Here is a 21,660-nt window from a genome sequence, read left to right as displayed (position 1 = left end):
GGTTTGATGGTCCAGTTCTTTATTTAGAAACCTGATTGTTCTAGAACATGGTAGGTGGGTCTGTAGCCTACCCTTTTCATGGGATTGTGTCAGAGGTGGTGGGCAACTTTCTTCCCATTTTCTCAGCAACAGAGAGAAGGTGCTTCCACTTAGAAGCACAGATTTGTAGGGAACAGTGTGGAAAGGGAAAGGGGCAGGACATCTCAAGCTGATCTGGGGGAAGCAGGGAGGTGACTCTCAACAGGAGTGGGGCAGGGGGTGGGGGGCCTACCTCTTAGGGCCTGCTGACTGGCCCCATTCTTCTCACTCTGCCTGCTCTACTCGAAAGATTTCAAAAATGCTCGTTAGGGAGGGGAAAGGAACCCACAAGCTGGGGGATGACAGCAGGGGAAGCCAGGAGGGAAGGAAGAGGGTGTGGGGAGAACCAGGGACAGCAGATCACATAGGCCTGGGAGGTCTCCAGGTCTCAGCAGTAGCAGCAGCACTTGCCCCACAGCCCCTCCACACCCCAGGAGGGTCTCAGGATCCACAGCTCACAGCTCAGCTCTCTGCTGTTTTGCCTTCAGGGCCCTGGGGGTTGTGGGGGCAGAGGCAGGGCCAGTCTAGAAGACTCTGGACTCTTTGGCAAGCTGATGGTGGTGGTCTCAGAAGTCAAATTCATCCAGGTCCCCAGTGCCCTCCCCACCTGGGGAGCCCCACACCCGGCGGTAATTGCTCTCCAGCTCTTTCTGCCGCTGCCGCTCTTTCTGCGCCTCTTCAGCTCCCTGCACCTGGGGAAGGCCACACGGTGGGGTGGGGAGGTGGGATAAGCAGAGGCTGTAGCAGACACTGGAGGGTGGGGGTAGGGGGCGGATGGGCAGTTGTAGGTGGGGAGGCAGGAGCCAGCACTCACACAGGTGACTTGTAGGGCTCTTGCTGAGGGCTCAACACCCAGAACTGATAGCCTCGTCTTATAGATGAGGAAACTGAGGCTCCAATAGAGGTGAGGCTTGGGGGTGCCTTGAGGACTCTGAACCTCACCCTCAACCCCTCAGCCTGCTGGGGGACAGGGAAGGCGGGAAGTCCAGGACTCAGGGGCGGGGTGCCTCTCACCAAGATATTGAAGAAAATCTCCTTGAGGTTTTTTGTGTCCTCATCAGTCAGCCAACGTGCATCCTCCTCAGTCCCTTCTGTCCCTGGTCGGACAATTTTGATCTCAATTTTCCCTGGAAAGGGGTGGGATGGGCAGTGAGAGGAGAGGCCAGGTGGCAGCTCCAGTGCAGGTCTTCTGCCCCCTGGGTCCCCAGCCGAAGTCCCCAGCCCCTCCACTTCCAGCAGCAAGCCCTTCCAACAGCTCTGAATCCAGCCCGCCCCCCAGGGCCCACCTTCGGCTGTGAGTCCCTCCCTCTCCAGCAGGTCTTTCACCAGCCCCTCGATTTGTTTCAGCTGTGGGTTTTCCCGTTTCATCTCGAGGACAGTCAGATCCTGATTGGGGCCTCCGTGACGGAGCTTGGTGACCCGGACCCGGACTCTGTGCTCAGGATCCTCCTCTTAGAGGGGGAGACACACAGGGAGACACAAAGCAGAGCCGTGACTCCAGGGTTAGGGGCTGGGGTGCTTGCCTCTCCCTAAGCCATCAGTTGGTTTTGGCAAGTTATTCCCTCTCAAACAGGTATGTGAGTCAGGGTTCAGAATAAATTAGGACCCATCACCCCCTACCCCATTCCAACCTATAAATCTCCCTCTACTGACTGCAGTTTCCTTTCTTCCCTCTGGACCCAGTAATTCTGCCCGTCACCTACAGGAAAACAACTGTTTTCTGAAGCAAAAATCAGAGAAGTTGGGGCCTGCAGAGAAGTTTAAGAAGAAGGTTGGAAAACTTTGGTTTGGCACCCTACAATGTTGGGACTTGAAAGACATTTCAGTGTTTATAACAGAGAAAGTAGGATGGAAGGATTGAAACTAGGACATTAGACCTGGAATGCCTGGTCTCCACACACACAGGACCCGTGGGACAGACACAAGGGACACAGCAGGGAGGGAATGAGTCTGTCTAGGCAATTGGCTTATGAGTAGCTGGGCTGCCCGTTCCTCTCTGCCAGCTGAGGGCACTCCCTGTGCAGTCCTAGGTGACAGGAGCATCTGTCACAGGTGTGTGGTCTTTGGCCTGCACACTCACGGTCACTCATTTAATATCTACTCATCAATCACAAGGTGTCGGCAAAGTGCTAGACACTGGATGTATAGAAGCAAGCCAGTAAACAGCCATGCCAGCGAGCCACACAGGCTCTGAAAGCTGCTTCTCAAATGGTTCACTAGGAAGTAACCAGGCAAAGGGCTAGAGGTGTTGGAAGCCCAAGAATGGTGTTCCAGAAAGAGTGAGAGGGTGAGCGTTCTCAGAAGGGATAAAGGTGACGGACCTGGCCGTTTGTTCCTGTCTGACAGCCCTCACCTGTTGATTGAGGGGGTGGGGGAGGCTTTTTGGGGACAACCCTCCTTTTTCGGTGCTTCTTCATCAGCTCTGGGCTCTGTTTTTCCTCCAGCCTTTTGATGAGTTTGTTGAGAGTGGATGTCAGGGCCAGGATAGCCCGATCGCGCTCTGACTCCTTCTTCAGCCCGTCTGGGTCTAGCTCTTTCTCTGTCTGGGAGGCCCAAGGTGGGGGTGGAGAGTCAGGGATCTGGGGAGTGAGGGGCCGTCCAAGCTCTACAAAGGAGTAATGGCTAAGTCTCATGCTTCTCACAGATCCCCTTCCCCACTGTCCCAGTTTTAATTAAGCAACTAGCAGTTCAGGGCTCCTGGCTGAATGCCCCAGGCAGGCGAGGTGTGGCCCGGGTTCTCTCCCCGCCCCTCAACTGGTCCTGCCTACCGGCGCAGGCAGCCGAGGAAGCTGGAAGCTGCAGGCGGGAGAGCAGAGCTCACCTCCTGGATGATGTTCTCCAGCTCCCGCTCCATGCCAGCCTTCACCTCTGCCCGGAGCCGCTCTCGGTCTGATGGGAGCAGTATACCTTCCAGTTCCTTCTCAAATTCTCCCAGCAACTGCCGTTCATCCTCATCTTCGTCTTCATCCTCATCATCCTCTTCTTCTTCCACCTCGTTCTGCTGTTCTGGGTCGCCCTTTTCCTTCACCTCTGGTTCCCTGGAAGGGACTTCTGTAGCACTGTCTCCAGGCTGCTCCTGGCCTGTGTTTGGCTTCCCCTGCATGGGTGAGGATCAGGAGAAAGAAAGAGATGGCAGATGGTTGGGGTTTCCATAGAGACAGACAGTGGGGGTGGGTAGGGGCAGACAGCAGGGATGTGGTTTAGTTGGGGACTCATGAGGAGTAAAGGAAGTTGAGGTAGCTCTTTGGGCCCAGTTCAGGGGTGGTGTTCCGGGTGCCCCCAGCAGGGAGAAAGGTTCCATCCTTCCTGGGAGCAGGGCTCATACCTTTCTTGTTCCACCCTTCAGCTCCTCTATCAATCGAATCAAGTCTGCAGGACTCCGAATGACTTTGACCTGTACGTTGTTCTGAAAATCTGAGATGAAGGAATAGGAATAGATCGTAAATTAATTCTACTTTTACTTCCTAAGAAGAGGAGTTGAGGAAGTCAAGGAAGGACGTGGTGGGACTACCTGTCTGGTCTGAGAGACAGCGGCCAGCACACCCCTCCAAAGAGCACTTAGGGGGCCTAAGGGAGCCTCACAGGTGAGAGAGAGAAGGATGCTAACAGGCTGCCGAGTCACCTGCTCTTTCACGCGCCACTGAGGCCTTCCTGGCAATCAACCTGGCTTTTAGGTCAACAGAAGAGATTCTGGGGCCAAGGGCTCCCCCTCCCTGAATCCTGTTCTCCCCACAAATACAAACCCTTTTTTGTCTACTCAGTTCCAGGGATTGTACTGTAAACTAGATTCATTCTCATTTAATCCTGTAACAGCCCTCTAAGTTAGGGGTTATTGCCCACATGTTATGGGTGAGGAAATTGAGCTTGAGTGAAATTATCCAGGACTATAAAGTCAGGCAAGCAGTGGAACCACTATGTTCTGCTACCCCCCTAGAGAAGCACTTCTGTCTCTAAAAAGGAATCTGCTGCTGGCCTGGCTGCCCAGCCTCCCTCCTAGAGTCTAGGTCTAAACCCACGCCATGCTTGCCAACCTGAAAACACATGCAAGCAGTATAGGAGACGTGGAGAGTTCACTCACCATCGGGAGAGGTTGGCGGTGGGTCTGTGGCCTCAAGGTTTGGTTCCTGCTCCTGATGGGGAGAAAAGGGCAGAGTCAAGTACACGGGCTTCTGCATGCCAATCACACTCTTAAGGCACTGCCTCTGGGTATGGCCTTGCATCCCTAGATAAAAAGAGGTCATCTCATAATGAACCTCAGCTTGAGTGGCCCTCCAACCCAAAGCCCACGTTCAGCCTCCTCAGAGAAGTGGCTAGGAAGCTGGCTCTCACCTCGGCCTGTGTCTCCTCCCTTTCTGGGGGCTGTTCCTCTGGCTCGTGAAGCATCTTCCAGAAATCTGATTCCTTACTGTTCTCCTTGGCTGGGCTTGCACCTAGAATACAGAAAACAAGGAGAAACCTGAAAGGAGAGATGGGATATGTTTTCCTCTTCTATCGTAAGGTGTTAGGGCCTGTAGTACTCCTTCCCCCACCCCAAAAGTCAGGGCTGTTGGGCCGTTGAGGACAACACATCCCTGGGTGCACAGGACAGTAACACTGAAGAAAGGAAGAAGTGGAGACATGTGTCATGGAACAGGTGACTCAAGGACCTACCTGCTTTCTTTGGTGGCACCACGCCAGGCTTGGTCTCACTCCACACTGGAGGGTCCGGGTCTTGCCGCCCCTCTATGGCCCTGTCTCCGTACTGCTTTGAGTCTACAGGAAGATAGCGTGTCAGCAGGACGGGGATACATTCTCAGCTCTTTGATACTTGATCTTCTGCCTGTCCCTCCCTATGTGTCTCCTTCCTCCCTGTCCTCTTTTAATTACTCACCAGCTTGCCTCTGAACGTAGGCCATGTACTCCTCAGGCTGCAGGGCGGGGTGGCAGAGAATGGCCTGGGGAGCAGCGCTGGGTGGGGGCCGAAGGAGTGGGTGAGGGCAGAGCCGAGGAGTTCGAATGGTCAGCACGTAAGAACAGGACAAGGGCTCATCTACTCGATCAATGTAGTCCCCAGAGATACCAGCACCCTCATCACAGAGGAACTGCCAGGACAGGAGGATGAATAAATAGTAATCACCACCAGCCATTACCGTTATTTCTTAAAACAGCTGTCTGCTATTAAGGACTGACTGACTGTCAGGCACTGTGCTCTGTGCATTGTGTATATGGTGCTATATATGCATTGTTAGTGTTCAGTTGCTACGTTGTATCTGACTTTTTTGCAACCCTATGGACTGTAGCCTGACAGGCTCCTCCGTCCATGGGATTTCCCAGGCAAGAATACTGGAGTGGGTTGCCATTTCCTTCTCCAGGGGATCTTTCTGACCCAGGGATGGAACCCCCATCTCCTGCATTGGCAGGTGGATTCTTTACCACTGAGCCACCAAGGGAGCCCTTTACATGCATTAGCTCATTTAATTATCACGACAACCCAGGGAGGGAGGTAATAGTATCTCAACTCTGTGGCTTAAGATACTGGGGTTTGATATAGTTGAGGGACTTGTTCAGGCTGACCAGCTGGTAAGTGGTAAAAATACGAATTGAACTTGGGCAACTTAACTGTAGGTAACCAGCTGATTTGTTTCATGTTCTTGCTTTATATAAATACAGTATGTACATACTTATACATATTTGATATATATTTTTATATGTATTTGAAATACGTATATTCTCTGTGTGTGTGCATATGTGTATGATTTAAAAAAACTTTAAACAGTTCTAAGGTCTTTGTATTAATCAGAAAGAGAGTAAAGATATCAATTAATGTTAGCCTTTCATTAGTTAGGATTCACCACTGTAATTTCTGGGGCTTCCCTGGTGGATCAGCAGTAAAGAATCCACCTGCCAATGCAAGAGATGTGGGTTTGATTTTTGGGGTCAGGAAGATCCCTGGAAGAGGAAATGGCAACCCACTCCAGTATTCTTGCATGGGAAATTTCATGGACAGAGGAGCCTGGCAGGGCTGCATGGAGTTGCAAAGAGTTGGACATGACTGAGCACGCACACACACACACTCTGTAATTTCTAAAGTAACTGTTACAAGTAGAAGAGGTCCCACTTCTGAGTGGCAGCCCGAGGAGCTCTGCAGATCCACTCCCTAGTGAAATTCCATAACTGGTGAACACTTTTTTTTTTTAACTCAGGCATTTAAAATCTCTGGAAATTTTCCTAAGGACATACAACAAATTAAGAAACATCTATTCAAGAAAATCCACTAAATCTTGAATAGTGAAAATTTATAGTACTTGGACCATGACCCTCCTTTTTCTCCAACCCTGACTTCACAGCTCAGACAGATGCTCCATTCCAGGTGAGTAAGGTCCAAAAAATGGGGCCTCTATCCCCTCAGCATCCAGTCAAGAGATATGGTATGTCACCAGAGGGGCAGGCCACCAATATTCCTCAATCCTCTCTAGTTACAAGTTGCAGAGAATACCTGCTGAATACGGTCAAGAGACGGAGGACTCCCTTCCTCCACTCAGCCCCACTCAGGACAGTGGCTGCACCTCAGGTGCAGAAGGATAGGAATACTGGGCCTTGATCACCCTCACCATAGATCACTGAAAGGGCAGAGATTTCACAACAGAGATGAGAACTGAGAGGACCAGAGGCTATCACCCCTGCCCAGGTCTCTGCTCATGAAACAGGAGTGTCACTCTGACAGAACTGGGTCAGTGTCTCTGACATCAGCTCCAGAGCAGGGGCTTAAAGATTCTGCCAGGGGGAGAGGCAATCCATTAGAATAGAAAGCCCCAAAGCTCTTTCCAAATGAACTGAATTCTTGTGAAACAGTATGAGGAAGTTTAAGCCTAAGGGCACTTTCCAAAAAATGAAAAAAATTGGTGGTAAGCACTAAAGAAGAGGCTGGTATCATCAAAAGCAACCCTGGTACAGAAGCCCAAATTTAACTGGATCAGATTATGGAGCAACTTACGCCCCACATGTCAAAAACTACAGAGCAACTGGCTAGCAATTAATGAGTATGAACAGCTGGGTATGATATCAGCAGAGGCAGACAGATTAACACATCAGCAAGAGAGACAGTCAAAGGGAGCCCTGCTGACACACCATCATCCACTGTGGCTGTGAGCATGCCCACGGCTATGCCCTCAGAGGAGCGACATCAGTGGCTTCATACTGCAAGAGGAGGAGGCCTCATTAAAATAGCTCAGCCAAGTCACGAAAGAAGCAAATGACCAAAACAAGTCTCATGGTGGAGGCCAAGAATCAGTATCCAGACTTGCTCCAATATATTACCTAAAATATATTTTAGGTAAATTTTAATATATTTTTGTTCACTTTTCAACAAAAAATTATGATATATGCAAAGAAACAAAGTGTGACCCACACTTTGTCACAGGCAACAGAAAATGCCTGTGAGAGGACACAGATGTTAGATTTCAGAGAGAAACATTTTAAAGTAGTCATTATGATAAATTCAAAGAGCTAAAAATTTAAATCATATAAAGTATGTTCTCCTATAATTAAAAAAGATACATGCACCCCGTATGTTCACAGCAACACTATTTACAAAAACCAAAACATGGAAACAACCTAAATGTCCATTGACAGATCAATGGATAAAGATGTGGTGCATATGCACACTGGAATACTACTCAGCTGTGAACAAGAATAAAATAATGGCATTTGCAGCAACATGGATGGACCTCTAGAGATCATAGTAAGTGAAGTAATTCAGAAAGAGAAAGACAATACCTTATTACAGCACTTACATGAATCTAAAATATGATGCAAATGAACTTATCTATGAAACAGAAATCTACTCACAGACATAGAGAACAGACTTGTGATTGCCAAGGGGGAGGGGAGGTGGAGAAGAGAAGGATTGGAAGTTTGAAGTTAGCAGATGTGAAAGTGAAAATCGATCAGTCATGTCCAACTCTTCATGACCCCATGGACTATAGCCTGCCAGGCTCCTCTGCCAATGGAATTCTCCAGCCAGAATACTGGAGTGGGTAGCCATTCCCTTCTCCAGGGGATCTTCCCAATGCAGGGATCGAACCCAGGTTTCCCACATTTCAGGCGGATTCTTTACTATCTGAGCCACCAGGGAAGCCCAAGCAGATGCAAACTATTATATACAGAATGGATAAACAAGGTCCTACTGTACAGCACAGGGAACTATATTCAATATCCTGTGATAAACCATAATGGAAAAGAATTATGAAAAAGAATGTATATACATGTATAACTGAATCACTTTGCTGCATAGCATAAATTAATACAACATTGTGAATCAATTATATTTCAATAAAATACATTTTTTAAAAAAACAGGGACAAAGTATGTTCTCTAACCACAGTGTAATGATATAAGAAATTAATAACAAATAAAAGCAAAAATAAATGGGACCTAATTAAAATTAAAAGCTTATGCACAACAAAGGAAACTATAAGCAAGGTGAAAAGACAGGCTTCAGAATGGGAGAAAATAGCAAATGAAGCAACTGACAAAGAATTAATCTCAAAAGTATACAAGCAACTTCTGCAGCTCAATTCCAGAAAAATAAACAACCCAATCAAAAAATGGGCCAAAGAACTAAACAGACATTTCTCCAAAGAAGACATACAGATGGCTAACAAACACATGAAAAGATGCTCAACATCACTCATTATCAGAGAAGTGCAAATCAAAACCACAATGAGGTACCATTTCACGCCAGTCAGAATGGCTGCTATCCAAAAGTCTACAAGCAATAAATGCTGGAAAGGCGTGGAGAAAAGGGAACCCTCTTACACTGTTGGTGGGAATGCAAACTAGTACAGCCACTATGGAAAACTGTGGAAATTCCTTAAAAAACTGGAAATAGAACGGCCATATGACTCAGCAATCCCAATTCTGGGCATACACACCAAGGAAACCAGAATTGAAAGAGACATGTGTACCCCAGTGTTCATCGCAGCACTGTTTACAATAGCCAGGACATGGAAGCAACCTAGATGCCCATCAGCAGATGAATGGATAAGAAAGCTGTGGTACATATACACAATGGAGTATTACTCAGCCATTAAAGAGAATACGTTTGAATCAGTTCTAATGAGGTGGATGAAACTAGAGCCTATTATACAGAGTGAAGTAAGCCAGAAAGAAAAACACCAATACAGTATACTAACGCATATATATGGAATTTAGAAAGATGGTAACAATAACCCTGTATGAGAGACAGCAAAAGAGACACAGATGTATAGAACAGTCTTTTGGACTCTGGGAGAGGGAGGGGGGGATGATTTGGGAGAATGGCATTAAAACATGTATAATATCATATAAGAAACGAATCGCCAGTCCAGGTTCGATGCAGGATACAGGATGCCCGGGGCTGGTGCACTGGGATGACCCAGAGGGATGGGATGGGGAGGGAGGTGGGAGGGGGTTCAGGATGGGGAACACATGTACACCCGTGGCAGATTCATGTCAATGTATGGCAAAACCAATACACTATTGTAAAGTAATTAGCCTCCAATTAAATTTATATTTAAAAAAGAAATTAATAACAAAGAAATCTGGGGAATTCATAAATGTATAGAAATCAATACACTCCTAAGTAACCAATGGCTCAAAGAAATAACAAGAAAATTAGAAAATACTGAGATGAATGAAAACACAATGAAGACATAATATATCAGAACTTATGGATGCAGCTAAAGCAGTGCTTTTAGAAGAACATTTTTACCTGTAAAGTATAAAAAAGAAGAAACAGATCAAATCCATAACCTGAACTTCCACTTTGAAACTAGAAAAGGAAAAGCAAACTAAACCCAAAGTAAGCAGAGGGAAATAAATAATACAGATTAGAACAGAAATGAATGAAATAGAGAACAGAAAAATAATAGAGAAAATAGACTAAAAGTTGATTTTTAAAAAGATCGATAAAAGTGACAAAACTTTAGTTAGACTGATCAAGGGAAAAAGAGAAGACTCAAGTTGGTACAATTCAAAATGAAACAAGGAACATTACTACCAACCTTACAGATGTAAAAAGGATTGTAAAGGAATACTATGGTCACCTATATGCCAACCAATCAGATAACTCAGATGAAATCAGGACAGATTTCTAGAAGGACACAAAATACCAAAACTGACTCAAGAAGAAAAAATCTATTCAAATAGACCAGTAACAATTAAAGAGGTTAGTAATTAAAAACAACTACCCACACAGGGAAGCTTGGGTCAAGTGGGTCTACTGATGAATTTTACCAAACATTTAAAACATAAAAATTCCAACTGGTCTCAAACTCTTCAAAAAAAAATAGAAGAGGAGGGGCTTCCCTGGTGATCCAGTGACTTGTTCTTCCAATGCAGGGGGCACAGGCTTGATCTCTGGTCAAGGAAATAGACCCCACATGCCACAAGTAAGAGTCCGCTTGCCACAACTAAACATCCTGTATGCTGCAACTAGAAGATCCTGCATGCCTGGCACAGACAGACAAACAGATAAATAATGCCTTCCCTGGTGGTCCACTGGTTAAGAATCTGCCTGCAAATGGGGACATGGGTTCGATTCCTGGTCCAGGAAAATTCCACATGCCATGGGGCAACTAAGCCTGTGTGACTCAACTCCTGAGACTGAGCTCTAGAGCTGATGTTCTGCAACAAGAGAAGTCCGGGCACTGAAACTAGAGGGGAGCTCCTGCTCTCCGCAACTAGAGAAAGTCCATGCACAGCAACAAAGACTCAGTGCAGCCAAAGATAAATAATTTTTTAAAATAAATAAATATTTTAAAAAACCCAAAACACAAAAAATAGAAGAGGGAACACCTCCCAACTCATTCTATGAGACCAGGGAATTCCATAAACCAACAATGCTTCCATTTAAAAAATAAATTTAAAATGTAATATAAAAACAATAGCTAACTATTCTTTAACATCCATTATTTCAAAGGCAAAAAAAACAAAACAAAAAACCCCAAAACTACAAAACATTGCTGAAAGAAATTAAAGACTTAAATGGAAAGATATCCAAGTTCACAGATTATAAGACTTAATATTGTGAAGATGGCAATAGATTTAATTGCAATCACCATCAAAATTTCAGGTGCCTTCTTTGCAGAAGTTATGTTCCTAAAATTCACATGGAAATTCAAGGAACTACACAAAGCGAAAACAATCTTGAAGAACAGGACTGGATTTCAAATCGTACTTCTAGATTTCAAAGCTTCTACAGAGCTGCAGTACCAAGACACTGTAGCACTAACATAAGTGTACAGACCAATGAAACAGGGTTGAGTCCAGAAGTTAACCTTACTATTATCATCTTTCAATAAGGTTACCAAGATCAGCCAACGGGAAGTGTCTTTTCAACAAATGACGCTAAGTTGAAAGGATATCTACAAGCAAAACAACGAAGTTTGATTCCTACTTCATACCATACATAAAAATTAACTCCCATTGGATCAAAGACCTAAAGGTAAAATTATAAAACTCTTAGAAGGAAACATAAGTGTAAGTCTTCTTGGCCTTAAATGAGGCAATGATTTGTTAGGTACAATATCAAGAGCACAAGTAACAAGGAAAAAAAAGATTAATTGGAATCCATCAAAATTAAAGGCCTTTGTGTTGTAAAGGACACCATCAAGAATGTGAAATGACAATTCACAGAATGGGAGAAAATATTTGCAAATCATATATCTGAAAAGGAACTTGTATCTAGAATATATAAAGAAATTTTACAACTCAATAATAAAATGACAATGCAATTTTCAAATGGGCAAAAGATCTGAATAGACATTTCTCTAAAGAAAAAAGACAAATTGCTAATACACCTATGAAAAGTTGCTCCACATTGTAACCATCAGGAAATGCAAATCAAAACTACAATGAGATGCCACTTATACTCACTAGGAAGGCTACAGTCAAAAAGATGAAAAACAGGGCTTCACTGGTGGTCTAGTGGTTAAGAATCCACCTGCCAATGCAGAGGACATAGGTTCAGTCCCTGGTCTGGGAAGATCCCACATGCCGAGGAGCAACTAAGCCACAACTACTGACCCAGCAATCTAGAATCCAACAGCCACAATAACTGAGCCCACGTCCTGCAACTCCTGAAGCCTGCTACAAGATAAGCCACCTCAATGAGGAGACCGCACACTGCTATGAAGACCCGGGGTGGCCCAAAATAAAACAAAATTAATTAATTAATTTTTAAAAAGATGAAAAACAAGCGCTGATGAGGATGTGGAGAAATTCAAACTCTCACCCACCACTTGTGGGATTATATAATAAAACAATGGGACTGTTTCAGAAAAAGTCTGGCAATTAAATATAGAATTTAATGAAAGTCTGGCAATCTAAAAATATTAAAGTCTGGCAATTTAATATAGAATTGCCATATGATCCAGCAATTCTATTCCTTGGTATATACCAAAAGAAAAAAAAACACACAAAAACCTGTTCACATATGTTAAAAGCACCATTCTTCATAATAGCCAAAAAGTGCAAACAACCCAAGTGTTCACCAACTGATGAAAGAATAGATAGAATGTGGAATATTATTTGGTAATAAAATGTAAAGCAGTACTGGTACATGCTACACGCAGATGGCTCTTGAACACATGATAAATGAACAAAGCCAGACACAAAAGGTCACACATTATACACATTACATCCACAGGGTGAAGATGAGAGGTTGTCTGGAGAGGTGGATGGGGTGGGGAGTGGAGGTAGAATAGAAAGTAACTGCTCAAGGGTAGAGGATTTCTTTCAGGGTGATGACAATGGTCTACAATTGATTGTGCTGATGGCTGCACACCTCTGAATATATGAAAAAACCACTGAAATACACCCTGAATTGTGTGCTATGTGACTTATATCTCCATAAATGTGTTATTTTAAAAAATAAAGAGATAGAGCAAAACTTCCCACTGAGATGAGAGAAAAATGGCATCATTAAGATAAAACAAACCAAAAGCAAGGAAGGAGAGAAAAAGTGGAACAAAGGAAAGCATAAAATAAAATGTTAGACATAAGTCCAAATATACACACACACATATAAATGGCTAAAAATGTTTTAAATACAAGTACGTACTATTTGGAGACACACTTAAAACATAAGAATATAGAAAAGGTAAAAGGATGAAAAAAATCAGTAAACATAACTCAGTGAAAGCCGTTACAGCTGTATTAGCATCACACCAGAGACTTAAAGTCAAAAAATTACTAAGATAAAGGTCAATTCATAATGTTAAAACATTCAATTTATGAGGAATAATAATTTAAATTGTATGTAATTCTTTATCTTCCTTGTCTGTCTCTCCCAGTGAGATGAGGCATTTTTGTCTCGTGTTCTCTTGAAATATCTCTAGCAACTAGAACAGTTCCTGGCACACAGAAGCACTTAATAAACATTTGCTGAATACATTGATACGTAGCCCCAAGATACAAAAAGCAACAGCTGACAGTATAATGACAAACAAATTGAAAGAATAATAAGTAAAAACAGACAAATCCATAATCATAGTGGGAGACAGATCAGTAAGGATACAAAAGATTTGAACAGCATGACCTAAAAGACATACAGAAAACATCGTGCCTCACAGTAGAGGACATGTTCTTTTCAAACACAAAGAATCATTCATAGACTCTGACATACACTGTACTGTACCAGCCTAACCAGATTTGAAAGGACTCAAATTTAATGGTATAACCAGGAAAGTCTATGTAACTATGAGATATATATATATATATAAAAGATAATCAGGGAAACTTGAAATGGTTGAATATTTGGTGATAAGAAATTGTGGTTAATTTTTCTAGTGTGATATAGTACTGTGGTTATATTTTTAAAAGAGCTCTAGTCTTTTAGGGATAACACAGAAATATTTAAGGATGAAATGAGATGAAATGCTTGTAGTCTGCTTCCAAATAAGCTGGGAGTGGAAGTACAGTGCATGGAGGTGGGCAAGGGGATAGATGAAATGAGACTGGCCATATTGGTTGAAGCCAAATGATACACAGGGAGGTCACTGGATAATTCTGTTTTTATGTTTTTCATTTTCTGTAACAGAAAGTTTTTACAGACAATCTTTAAATATATATCACCTGCACCCAGCAATTATACTTTCAAGATATAGTTACACGTATACATATGTATAATAGAATTATCTTCTGTAATGACAAAAGGTAGGAGGGAAATGATTTTAAGCATACAGTAATGCTGACAAAGTGATAGAACATTCATACAATGGAATAGTACGTAAACATGAAAACAGAGAATAAAGTTCTAGATGTACTGCCCCTGAAAGATCGCTAAGAATTATTGTCAAGATATATAAAAATAAGGTGGTACAAAGTATGTTTAATGTACTGTGCATTGTATGTTTAAAAAGAAAGGGGGAACAGGAAATAAGAATCTCTAATCACAACTGCTTTTAAACACACAAAGGCTGGAAGGCGACAGAATAATAAGAGCAGGGTTACTGGGCAGTTGGGGAGGGCATGATGGGAAATAAGCAGGTGGGAGATAAGTTTGGGAGGGAAAATTTTTATCACACACCTTTATACTTTCTGGGTTTTGAGTTATGGAAGAGTATTATCAATTTGAAAATTAGATTAAAAAAAAATAGTCTCAGAAAACCGTGACATATTTGTAGTAGTAACTGGAGAGAAATTTATCAGAGATGTAAAAGAGGAAAAGCTGGAAATGAGTTAAATACTCAAGAAATTAGGGGGGAAAAAAGCAAATTAAAGCTGAAAAAAGTGGAAGGAAAAGAACGATTAGCCTGGAAATAAATACAATGGAAAACAAATATAATACAGAAGCTCAACAGAGCTGAAATTAGTTCTTGGAAAATAAAACTAATAAAACTGACCAGCCTCTCGAGACTGACCAGTAACAAAACCTGTGGGTGCTGTTTAGTCACTTAGTCATGTCCAACTCTTTGAGACCCTATGGACTGTTGCCTGCCAGGCTCCTCTGTCCATGGGATTCTGCCACTTACTTTTCCAGGGGCTCTTCCCCACCTAGGGACTGAATCTGCATCTCCTGCTTAGCAGGTGGATTCTTTACCACTGAGCCACTTGGGAAGCCCCATACTTCCTTTAGCATTTTCCAAACTCATTACACCCTAGGGTTTTCCCTATGTTTTATGCATTGTGGTGTGATATACTCTAATATAGCTGTTTTATGGACAAAGGTTTTCCACATTCATGCATTCATGAGGTTTCTTCTATGTGTGAATTCTCAGGTGTACTCCAAGAGCTGAATTTTGAGTAAAAGCCTTCCCACATTCACCATACTCATAGGGTTTCTCTCCTGTGTGAACTCTCTGGTGTGCACTAAGATGTGACTTCTGGGGAGAAGGTCTTCCCACCCTCACTGCATTTTTAGGATTTTACACCTGTGTGAATTCTCTGATGTACTCTGAGGACGGAATTACATGCAAGAGGAATAACCTGAAAAGAGGAATCTAATTACAGATGCTACAACAGTTAGAACTGGACATGGAACAACAGACTGGTTCCAAATAGGAAAAGGAGTACATCAAGGCTGTATATTGTCACCCTACTTATTTAACTGATATGCAGAGTACATCATGAGAAATGCTGGGCTGAAGGAAGCACAAATTGGAATCAAGATTGCCAGGAGAAATATCAATCACCTCAGATATGCAGATGACACCACCCTTATGGCAGAAAGTGAAGAACTAAAGAGCCTCTTGATGAAAGTGAAAGAGGAGAGTGAAAAAGTTGGCTTAAAGCTCAACATTCAGAAAACTAAGATCATGGCATCAGGTCCTGTCACTTCATGGCAAATAGATGGGGAAACAGTGGAAACAGTGGCTGACTTTATTTTTGGGGGCTCCAAACTCACTGCAGATGGTGACTGCAGCCATGTAATTCAAAGACGCTTGCTCCTTGGAAGGAAAGTTATGACAAACCTAGATAGCATATTAAAACGCAGAGACATTACTTTGTCAACAAAGGCCCATCTAGTCAAGGCTATGGTTTTTCCAGTGGTTATGTATGGATGTGAGAGTTGGACTATAAAGAAAGCTGAGTGCCGAAGAATTGATGCTTTTGAACTGTGGTGTTGGAGAAAACTCTTGAAGAGTCCCTTGGACTGCAAGGAGATCCAACCAGTCCATCCTAAAAGAGATCAGTCCTGGGTGTTCATTGGAAGGACTGATGCTGAGGCTGAAACTCCAATACTTTGGCCACCTGATGCGAAGAGCTGACTTATTTGAAAAGACCCTAATGCTGGGAAAGATTGAGGGCAAGAGGAGAAGGGGACAATGGAGGATGAGATAGTTGGATGGCATCACCAACTCAGTGGACATGGGTTTGGGTGGACTCTGGGAGTTGGTGATAGACAGGGAGGCCTGGCGTGCTGCGGTTCATGGGGTCACAAAGAGTTGGACACAACTGAGTGACTGAACTGAACTGACAGAGATTAGAAGGAAATAGGCACCTTTATACCAAGAAATGGGAAAAATGAGACAAACTAGACAGATTCCTAGAAAATATACTAAAACTGACCCAAGTAGAAATAAAAAAACTTTGAATATTCCTAAAACTACTAAAATAAATAAGTAAAAATCTTCCTACAAAGAAAACCTAGACCAAGATGGTTTTCCAGGGGAATTTAAGCAAACATGTAAGAATAAAATATTACAATCTTACACAATCTTCAGAATATAAAAAAAGTGAACATTTTTTAACTGATTTTTTGAAGCTAGCATAACCTTATCTAAAGCATAAGGACAGTACTAGAAGGAAAAACTAAGGTCAGTCTCTCTCAGGAGATATATACAAGATCCTTAAAAACATCACAAACTGAGTCTAACAAGATAAAAAAAGGATACTCAAAGATAATACATATGAACTTCCCCGGTGGGCCAGTGGTGGAGAATCCACCTACCAACACAGGACAGGGGTTTGATTCTGGTCCGGGAAGATTCCAGCTGCCTTGGGGCCATGGGGCCTGTACCACAACTAGAGCGTAGCCCCAGCTCGTTGAAACTAGAAAAAAGCCAGCATGCAGCAATGAAGACCCAGTGCACCCAAAAATAAATAACTAATAGTATTTTTAAAAAGACATTTTAAAAACTAGATGCATCTCAGGAAAGCAAAATTGGTTTAACATTAGAAAATCGATACATAATGTCAAATCACAGGTACAGAGAACAAACCGGTGGTTATCAGCAAGGAGATGAAAGGGTGAGCAATACAGGGGCAGAGGATTAAGAGGTACAAACTATAATGTATAAAATAAAGCACAAGGATATACTGAACAACACAGGGAAGAGAGCCAATATTTTATAATAACCATAAATGGAGTATAACCTTTAAAAATTGTGAATCATTATACTGTTCATTATAATTTACATAATTCATCATCAACTATATTTTAATTAAAAAATTTGGGGGGGTTGCGAGGGAGGCTTAAGAGGGAGGGGATGTATATGCACATATAGCTGATTCACTTTGTTTCACAGCAGAACTAACACAACATTATAAAGCAATTATACTCCAATTAAAATTTTAATTTTTTAAAAATAAGAGCAAAAAAAATATCTCTGAGTGTAAAAAAAGAAGCTAACCATGGTTACCTTTCTACAGGGATAGAAATAGAGTGATGAGGGGAAAGTGTGTTAAGACTTTTCTCTGTATACTTTGTAAAGCATTTCTATATTAGAGCTATGAAAATTCATACCTATTCAAAAATTAAATATAAAATTTTCTAAGTGTGAAAAAAATCCAAGAAGTCAGAAAGAGAACAGAAGGAAATAAATGGTAAAATAATGATGTTCCCCTTCACAGATCACTGCCTTGTCATAGCGAAGGGGCCTGTGTAATTTGGAGACGCCATGAGCCAATCCATGCAGGGCCACCCAAGGGCACAGGTCATAGTGAAGAGTTCTGACAAAATGTGGTCCACTAGAGAAGGAAATGGCAACTCATTCCAGTATTCTTGCCTGGAGAACCTCTTGGACAGTATGAAAATGCAGAAAGATATAACATCGGAAGAAGAGCCCTCCCTTAGGTTGGAAGGTATCCAATACGCTACTGGGGAAGAGCAGAGGGCAATTACCAATAGCTCCAGAAAGAATGAAGCAGCTGGACCAAAGTGGAAATGACATTCAGCTGTGGATGTGTCTGGTGGTGAGAGTCAAATCTGATGCTGTAAATAACAATAGTGCATAGGAATCTGGAATGTTAGGTTCGTGAATCAAGGTAAACTGGAAGTGGTCTAGCAGGAGATAGCAAAATTGAGCATTGATGTCTTAGGTATCAGTGAACTAAAATGGACAGGAATGGGAGAATTTAATTCTGATGATACAGAGGACCACTGTATCTACTAACTACTGTGGGGAGGAATTCCTTAGAAGAACTGGAGTAGTCCTCATAATCAACAAGAGTCCGAAATGCAGTACTTGGGTGTGGTCTTAAAAACAACAGAATAATCTCGGTTCATTTCCAAGGCAAACCATTCAACATCACAGTAATTCAAGCCTATGCACCAACCACTGATGCAAAAGAAACTGAAGATGACTGGTTCTAAGACCTACCACACCTTCTAGAACCAACACCAAAAAAGGTCTTTTTCATCATAGGGGATTGGAATGCAAAAGGAAGTTAAGAGATACCCAAAATAACAGGCAAGTTTGGCCTTGGAGTACAAAGTGAATCAGGGTTAAAGCTAACAGCGTTTTGTCAAGAGAACATGCTGGTCACAGCAAATACCCTTTTCCAACAACACAAAAGAAGACTTGACACATGGACATCACCAGATAGTCAATACTGAAATCAGACTGATTATGTTCTTTGCAGCCAAAGACGGAGAAGCTCTATACGGTCAGCAAAAACAAAACCTGGAGCTGACTGTGGCTCAGATCATGAGCTCCTTATTGCAAAATTCAGGCTTAAATTAAAGAAAATAGGGAAAACCACTAGGCCATTGAGGTATGACCTAAATCAAATCCCTTATGATTTTACAGTGGAAGTGACAAATAGATTCAAGGGATTACACCTGATAGAGTGCCTGAAGAACTATGGACAGAGGTTTGCAACATTGTACAGGAGGTGGTGACCAAAACCATCCCAAAGAAAAAGAAATGCAAGAAAGCAAAGTGGTTGTCTGAGGAGGCTTTACAAACAGCTGAGGAAAGAAGAAAAGCAAAAGGTAAGGGAGAAAGGGAAATTTATACCCAACTGAATGCAGATAAATAGCTGTGAAAAGAAGAGAAGCAAAAAACAAAACAGAAAAGGAAAGATATACCCATTTGAATGTAGAGTTCCAAAGACTGACCAATACAATATTGTAAAGAAATTAGCCTCCAATTAAAACAAATAAATTTATATTAAAAAAAAAAACAAAGACTATCAAGGTGAGATGACAGTCTCAACGATCAGTGCAAAGAATAGATGAAAACAATAGAATGGGAAAGACTAGAGATCTCTCCGAGAAAATTAGAGAGATACCAAGGGAGCATTTCATGCAAAGATGGGCACAATAAAGGACAGAAATGGTATGGACCTAACAGAAGCAGAAGATATTAAGAAGAGGTGGCAAGAATACACAGAAGAACTGTACAAAAAATATCTTAATGACCCAGATAACCACAATGCTGTGATCACTCACCTAGAGCCAGACATCCTAGAATGTGAAGTCAAGAGGGCATTAGGAAACATCACTATGAACAAAGCTAGTGGAGGTGATGCAATTCCAGTTGAGCTATTTGAAATCCTGAAAGATGATGCTGTGAAAGTGCTGCACTCAATATGTCAGCAAATTTGGAAAACTCAGCAGTGGCCACAGGACTGGAAAAGGTCAGTTTTCATTCCAGTCCCAAAGAAAGGCAATGCCAAAGAATGTTCAAACTACCACACAGTTGTACTCATCTCACACACTAGTAAAGTAATGGTCAAAATCCTCCAAGCCAGGCTTCAGCAATACGTGAACTGTGAACTTCCAGATGTTCAAGAAAAGTTTTAGAAAAGGCAGAGGAATGAGAGATCAAATTGCCAACATCCGTTGGATCATTGAAAAAGCAAGAGTTCCAGAAAAACATCTATTTCTGCTTTATTGACTATGGCAAAGCCTTTGACTGTGTGGATCACAATAAACTGTGGAAAATTCTTCAAGAGAAGGGAATACCAGATCACCTGACCAGCCTCTTGAGAAATCTGTATGCAGGTCAGGAAACAACACTTAGAACTGGACATGGAACAACAGACTGGTTCCAAATAGGAAAAGGAGTACCTCAAGGCTGTATATTGTCATCCTGCTTATTTAACTTATATGCAGAGTATATCATGAGAAATGCTGGGCTGGATGAAGCACAAGCTGGAATCAAGATTGCTGGGGGAAATATCAATAATCTCAGATACGCAGATGACACCACCCTTAGGGCAGAAAGTAAAGAAGAACTAAAGAGCCTCATGATGAAAGTGAAAGAGGGAGAGTGAAAAAGTTGGCTTAAAGCTCAACATTCAGAAAACAAAGATCACGGCATCCGGTCCCATCACTTCATGGAAAATAGATGGGGAAACAGTGGAAACAGTGGCTGACTTTATTTTTTGGGGCTCCAAAATCACTGCAGATGGTGACTGCAGCCATGAAATTAAAAGACGCTTACTCCTCGGAAGGACAGTTATGACCAATCTAGAGAGGATATTCAAAAGCAGAGACATTACTTTGCCAACAAAAGTCCATCTAGTCAAGGCTATGGTTTTTCCAGTAGTCATGTATGGATGTGAGAGTTGGACTGTGAAGAAGGCTGAGCGCTGAAGAATTGATGCTTTTGAACTGTGGTGTTGGAGAAGACTCTTGAGAGTCCCTTGGAAAGCAAGGAGATTCAATCAGTACATCCTAAAGGAGATCAGTCCTGAGTGTTCATTAGAAGAACTGATGCTGAAGCTGAAACTCCAATACTTTGGCCACTTGATGCAAAGAACTGACTCATTTGAAAAGACCCTGATGCTGGGAAAGATTGAGGGCAGGAGGAGAAGGGGTCGACAGAGGATGAGATGGTTAGATGGCATCACCAACTCGATGGACATGAGTTTGGGTAAACTCTAGGAGCTGGTGATGGACAGGGAAGCCTGGGGTGCTGCAGTCCATGGGGTTGCAAAGAGTTGGACATGACTGAGTGACTGAACTGAAATGAACTGAATGCAGACTTCCAGAGAATAGCAAGGAGACATAAGAAGGCCTTCTTAAATGAACAGTTGAAAGAAACAGAGGAAAAATATAGAAATAGAAATAGAATGGGAATAACTAGAGATCTCTTCAAGAAAATTGTAGATATCAAGGGAACATTTTATGCAAGGACAGGCACAATAAAAGACAGAAATGGTAAGGACCTAATAGAAGCAGAAGAGATTAAGAAGATGTGGCAAGAATACACAGAAGAACTATATGAAAAAGATATTAATGACCCACAGTTAACCATGATGGTATGGTCACTTACCTAAAGCCAGACATCCCAGACTGCAAAGTCAAGAGGGCCTTAGGAAGCATGACTATGAACAAAGCTAGTGGAGGTGACAGCATTTCAGTTGAGCTATTTCAAATCCTAAAAGATG

General features: G+C 42.5%; 1 protein-coding gene across 2 annotated transcripts in view; it reads right to left on the bottom strand.

Moving 5' to 3' along the window:
• Positions 1–2: 2 nt before the first annotated feature.
• The window catches only part of OS9 (OS9 endoplasmic reticulum lectin), a 34,196-nt gene continuing 12,538 nt past the window's right edge, over positions 3–21,660 (bottom strand). Inside the window, exons 6-15 of one of the 2 annotated variants that reach the window (XM_005901667.3) lie at positions 4,949–5,159; positions 4,729–4,830; positions 4,408–4,508; positions 4,157–4,208; positions 3,404–3,492; positions 2,900–3,175; positions 2,432–2,621; positions 1,365–1,529; positions 1,093–1,205; positions 3–770 (exon numbers count right to left, since the gene is read on the bottom strand). In XM_005901667.3, the coding sequence (XP_005901729.2) occupies positions 645–770; positions 1,093–1,205; positions 1,365–1,529; positions 2,432–2,621; positions 2,900–3,175; positions 3,404–3,492; positions 4,157–4,208; positions 4,408–4,508; positions 4,729–4,830; positions 4,949–5,159 (1,425 nt within the window). In that variant the 3' untranslated portion in view covers positions 3–644. The remainder of the gene's footprint in view (positions 771–1,092; positions 1,206–1,364; positions 1,530–2,431; positions 2,622–2,899; positions 3,176–3,403; positions 3,493–4,156; positions 4,209–4,407; positions 4,509–4,728; positions 4,831–4,948; positions 5,160–21,660) is intronic. The other variant, XM_005901669.3, reaches the window with a different exon arrangement.

This window comes from Bos mutus, chromosome 5, assembly GCF_027580195.1.
Source record: "Bos mutus isolate GX-2022 chromosome 5, NWIPB_WYAK_1.1, whole genome shotgun sequence".
Taxonomy (NCBI): Eukaryota; Metazoa; Chordata; class Mammalia; order Artiodactyla; family Bovidae; genus Bos; species Bos mutus.
Note: the sequence above shows the minus strand (reverse complement) of the source record. Positions and strands in the feature narration are given on the sequence as shown.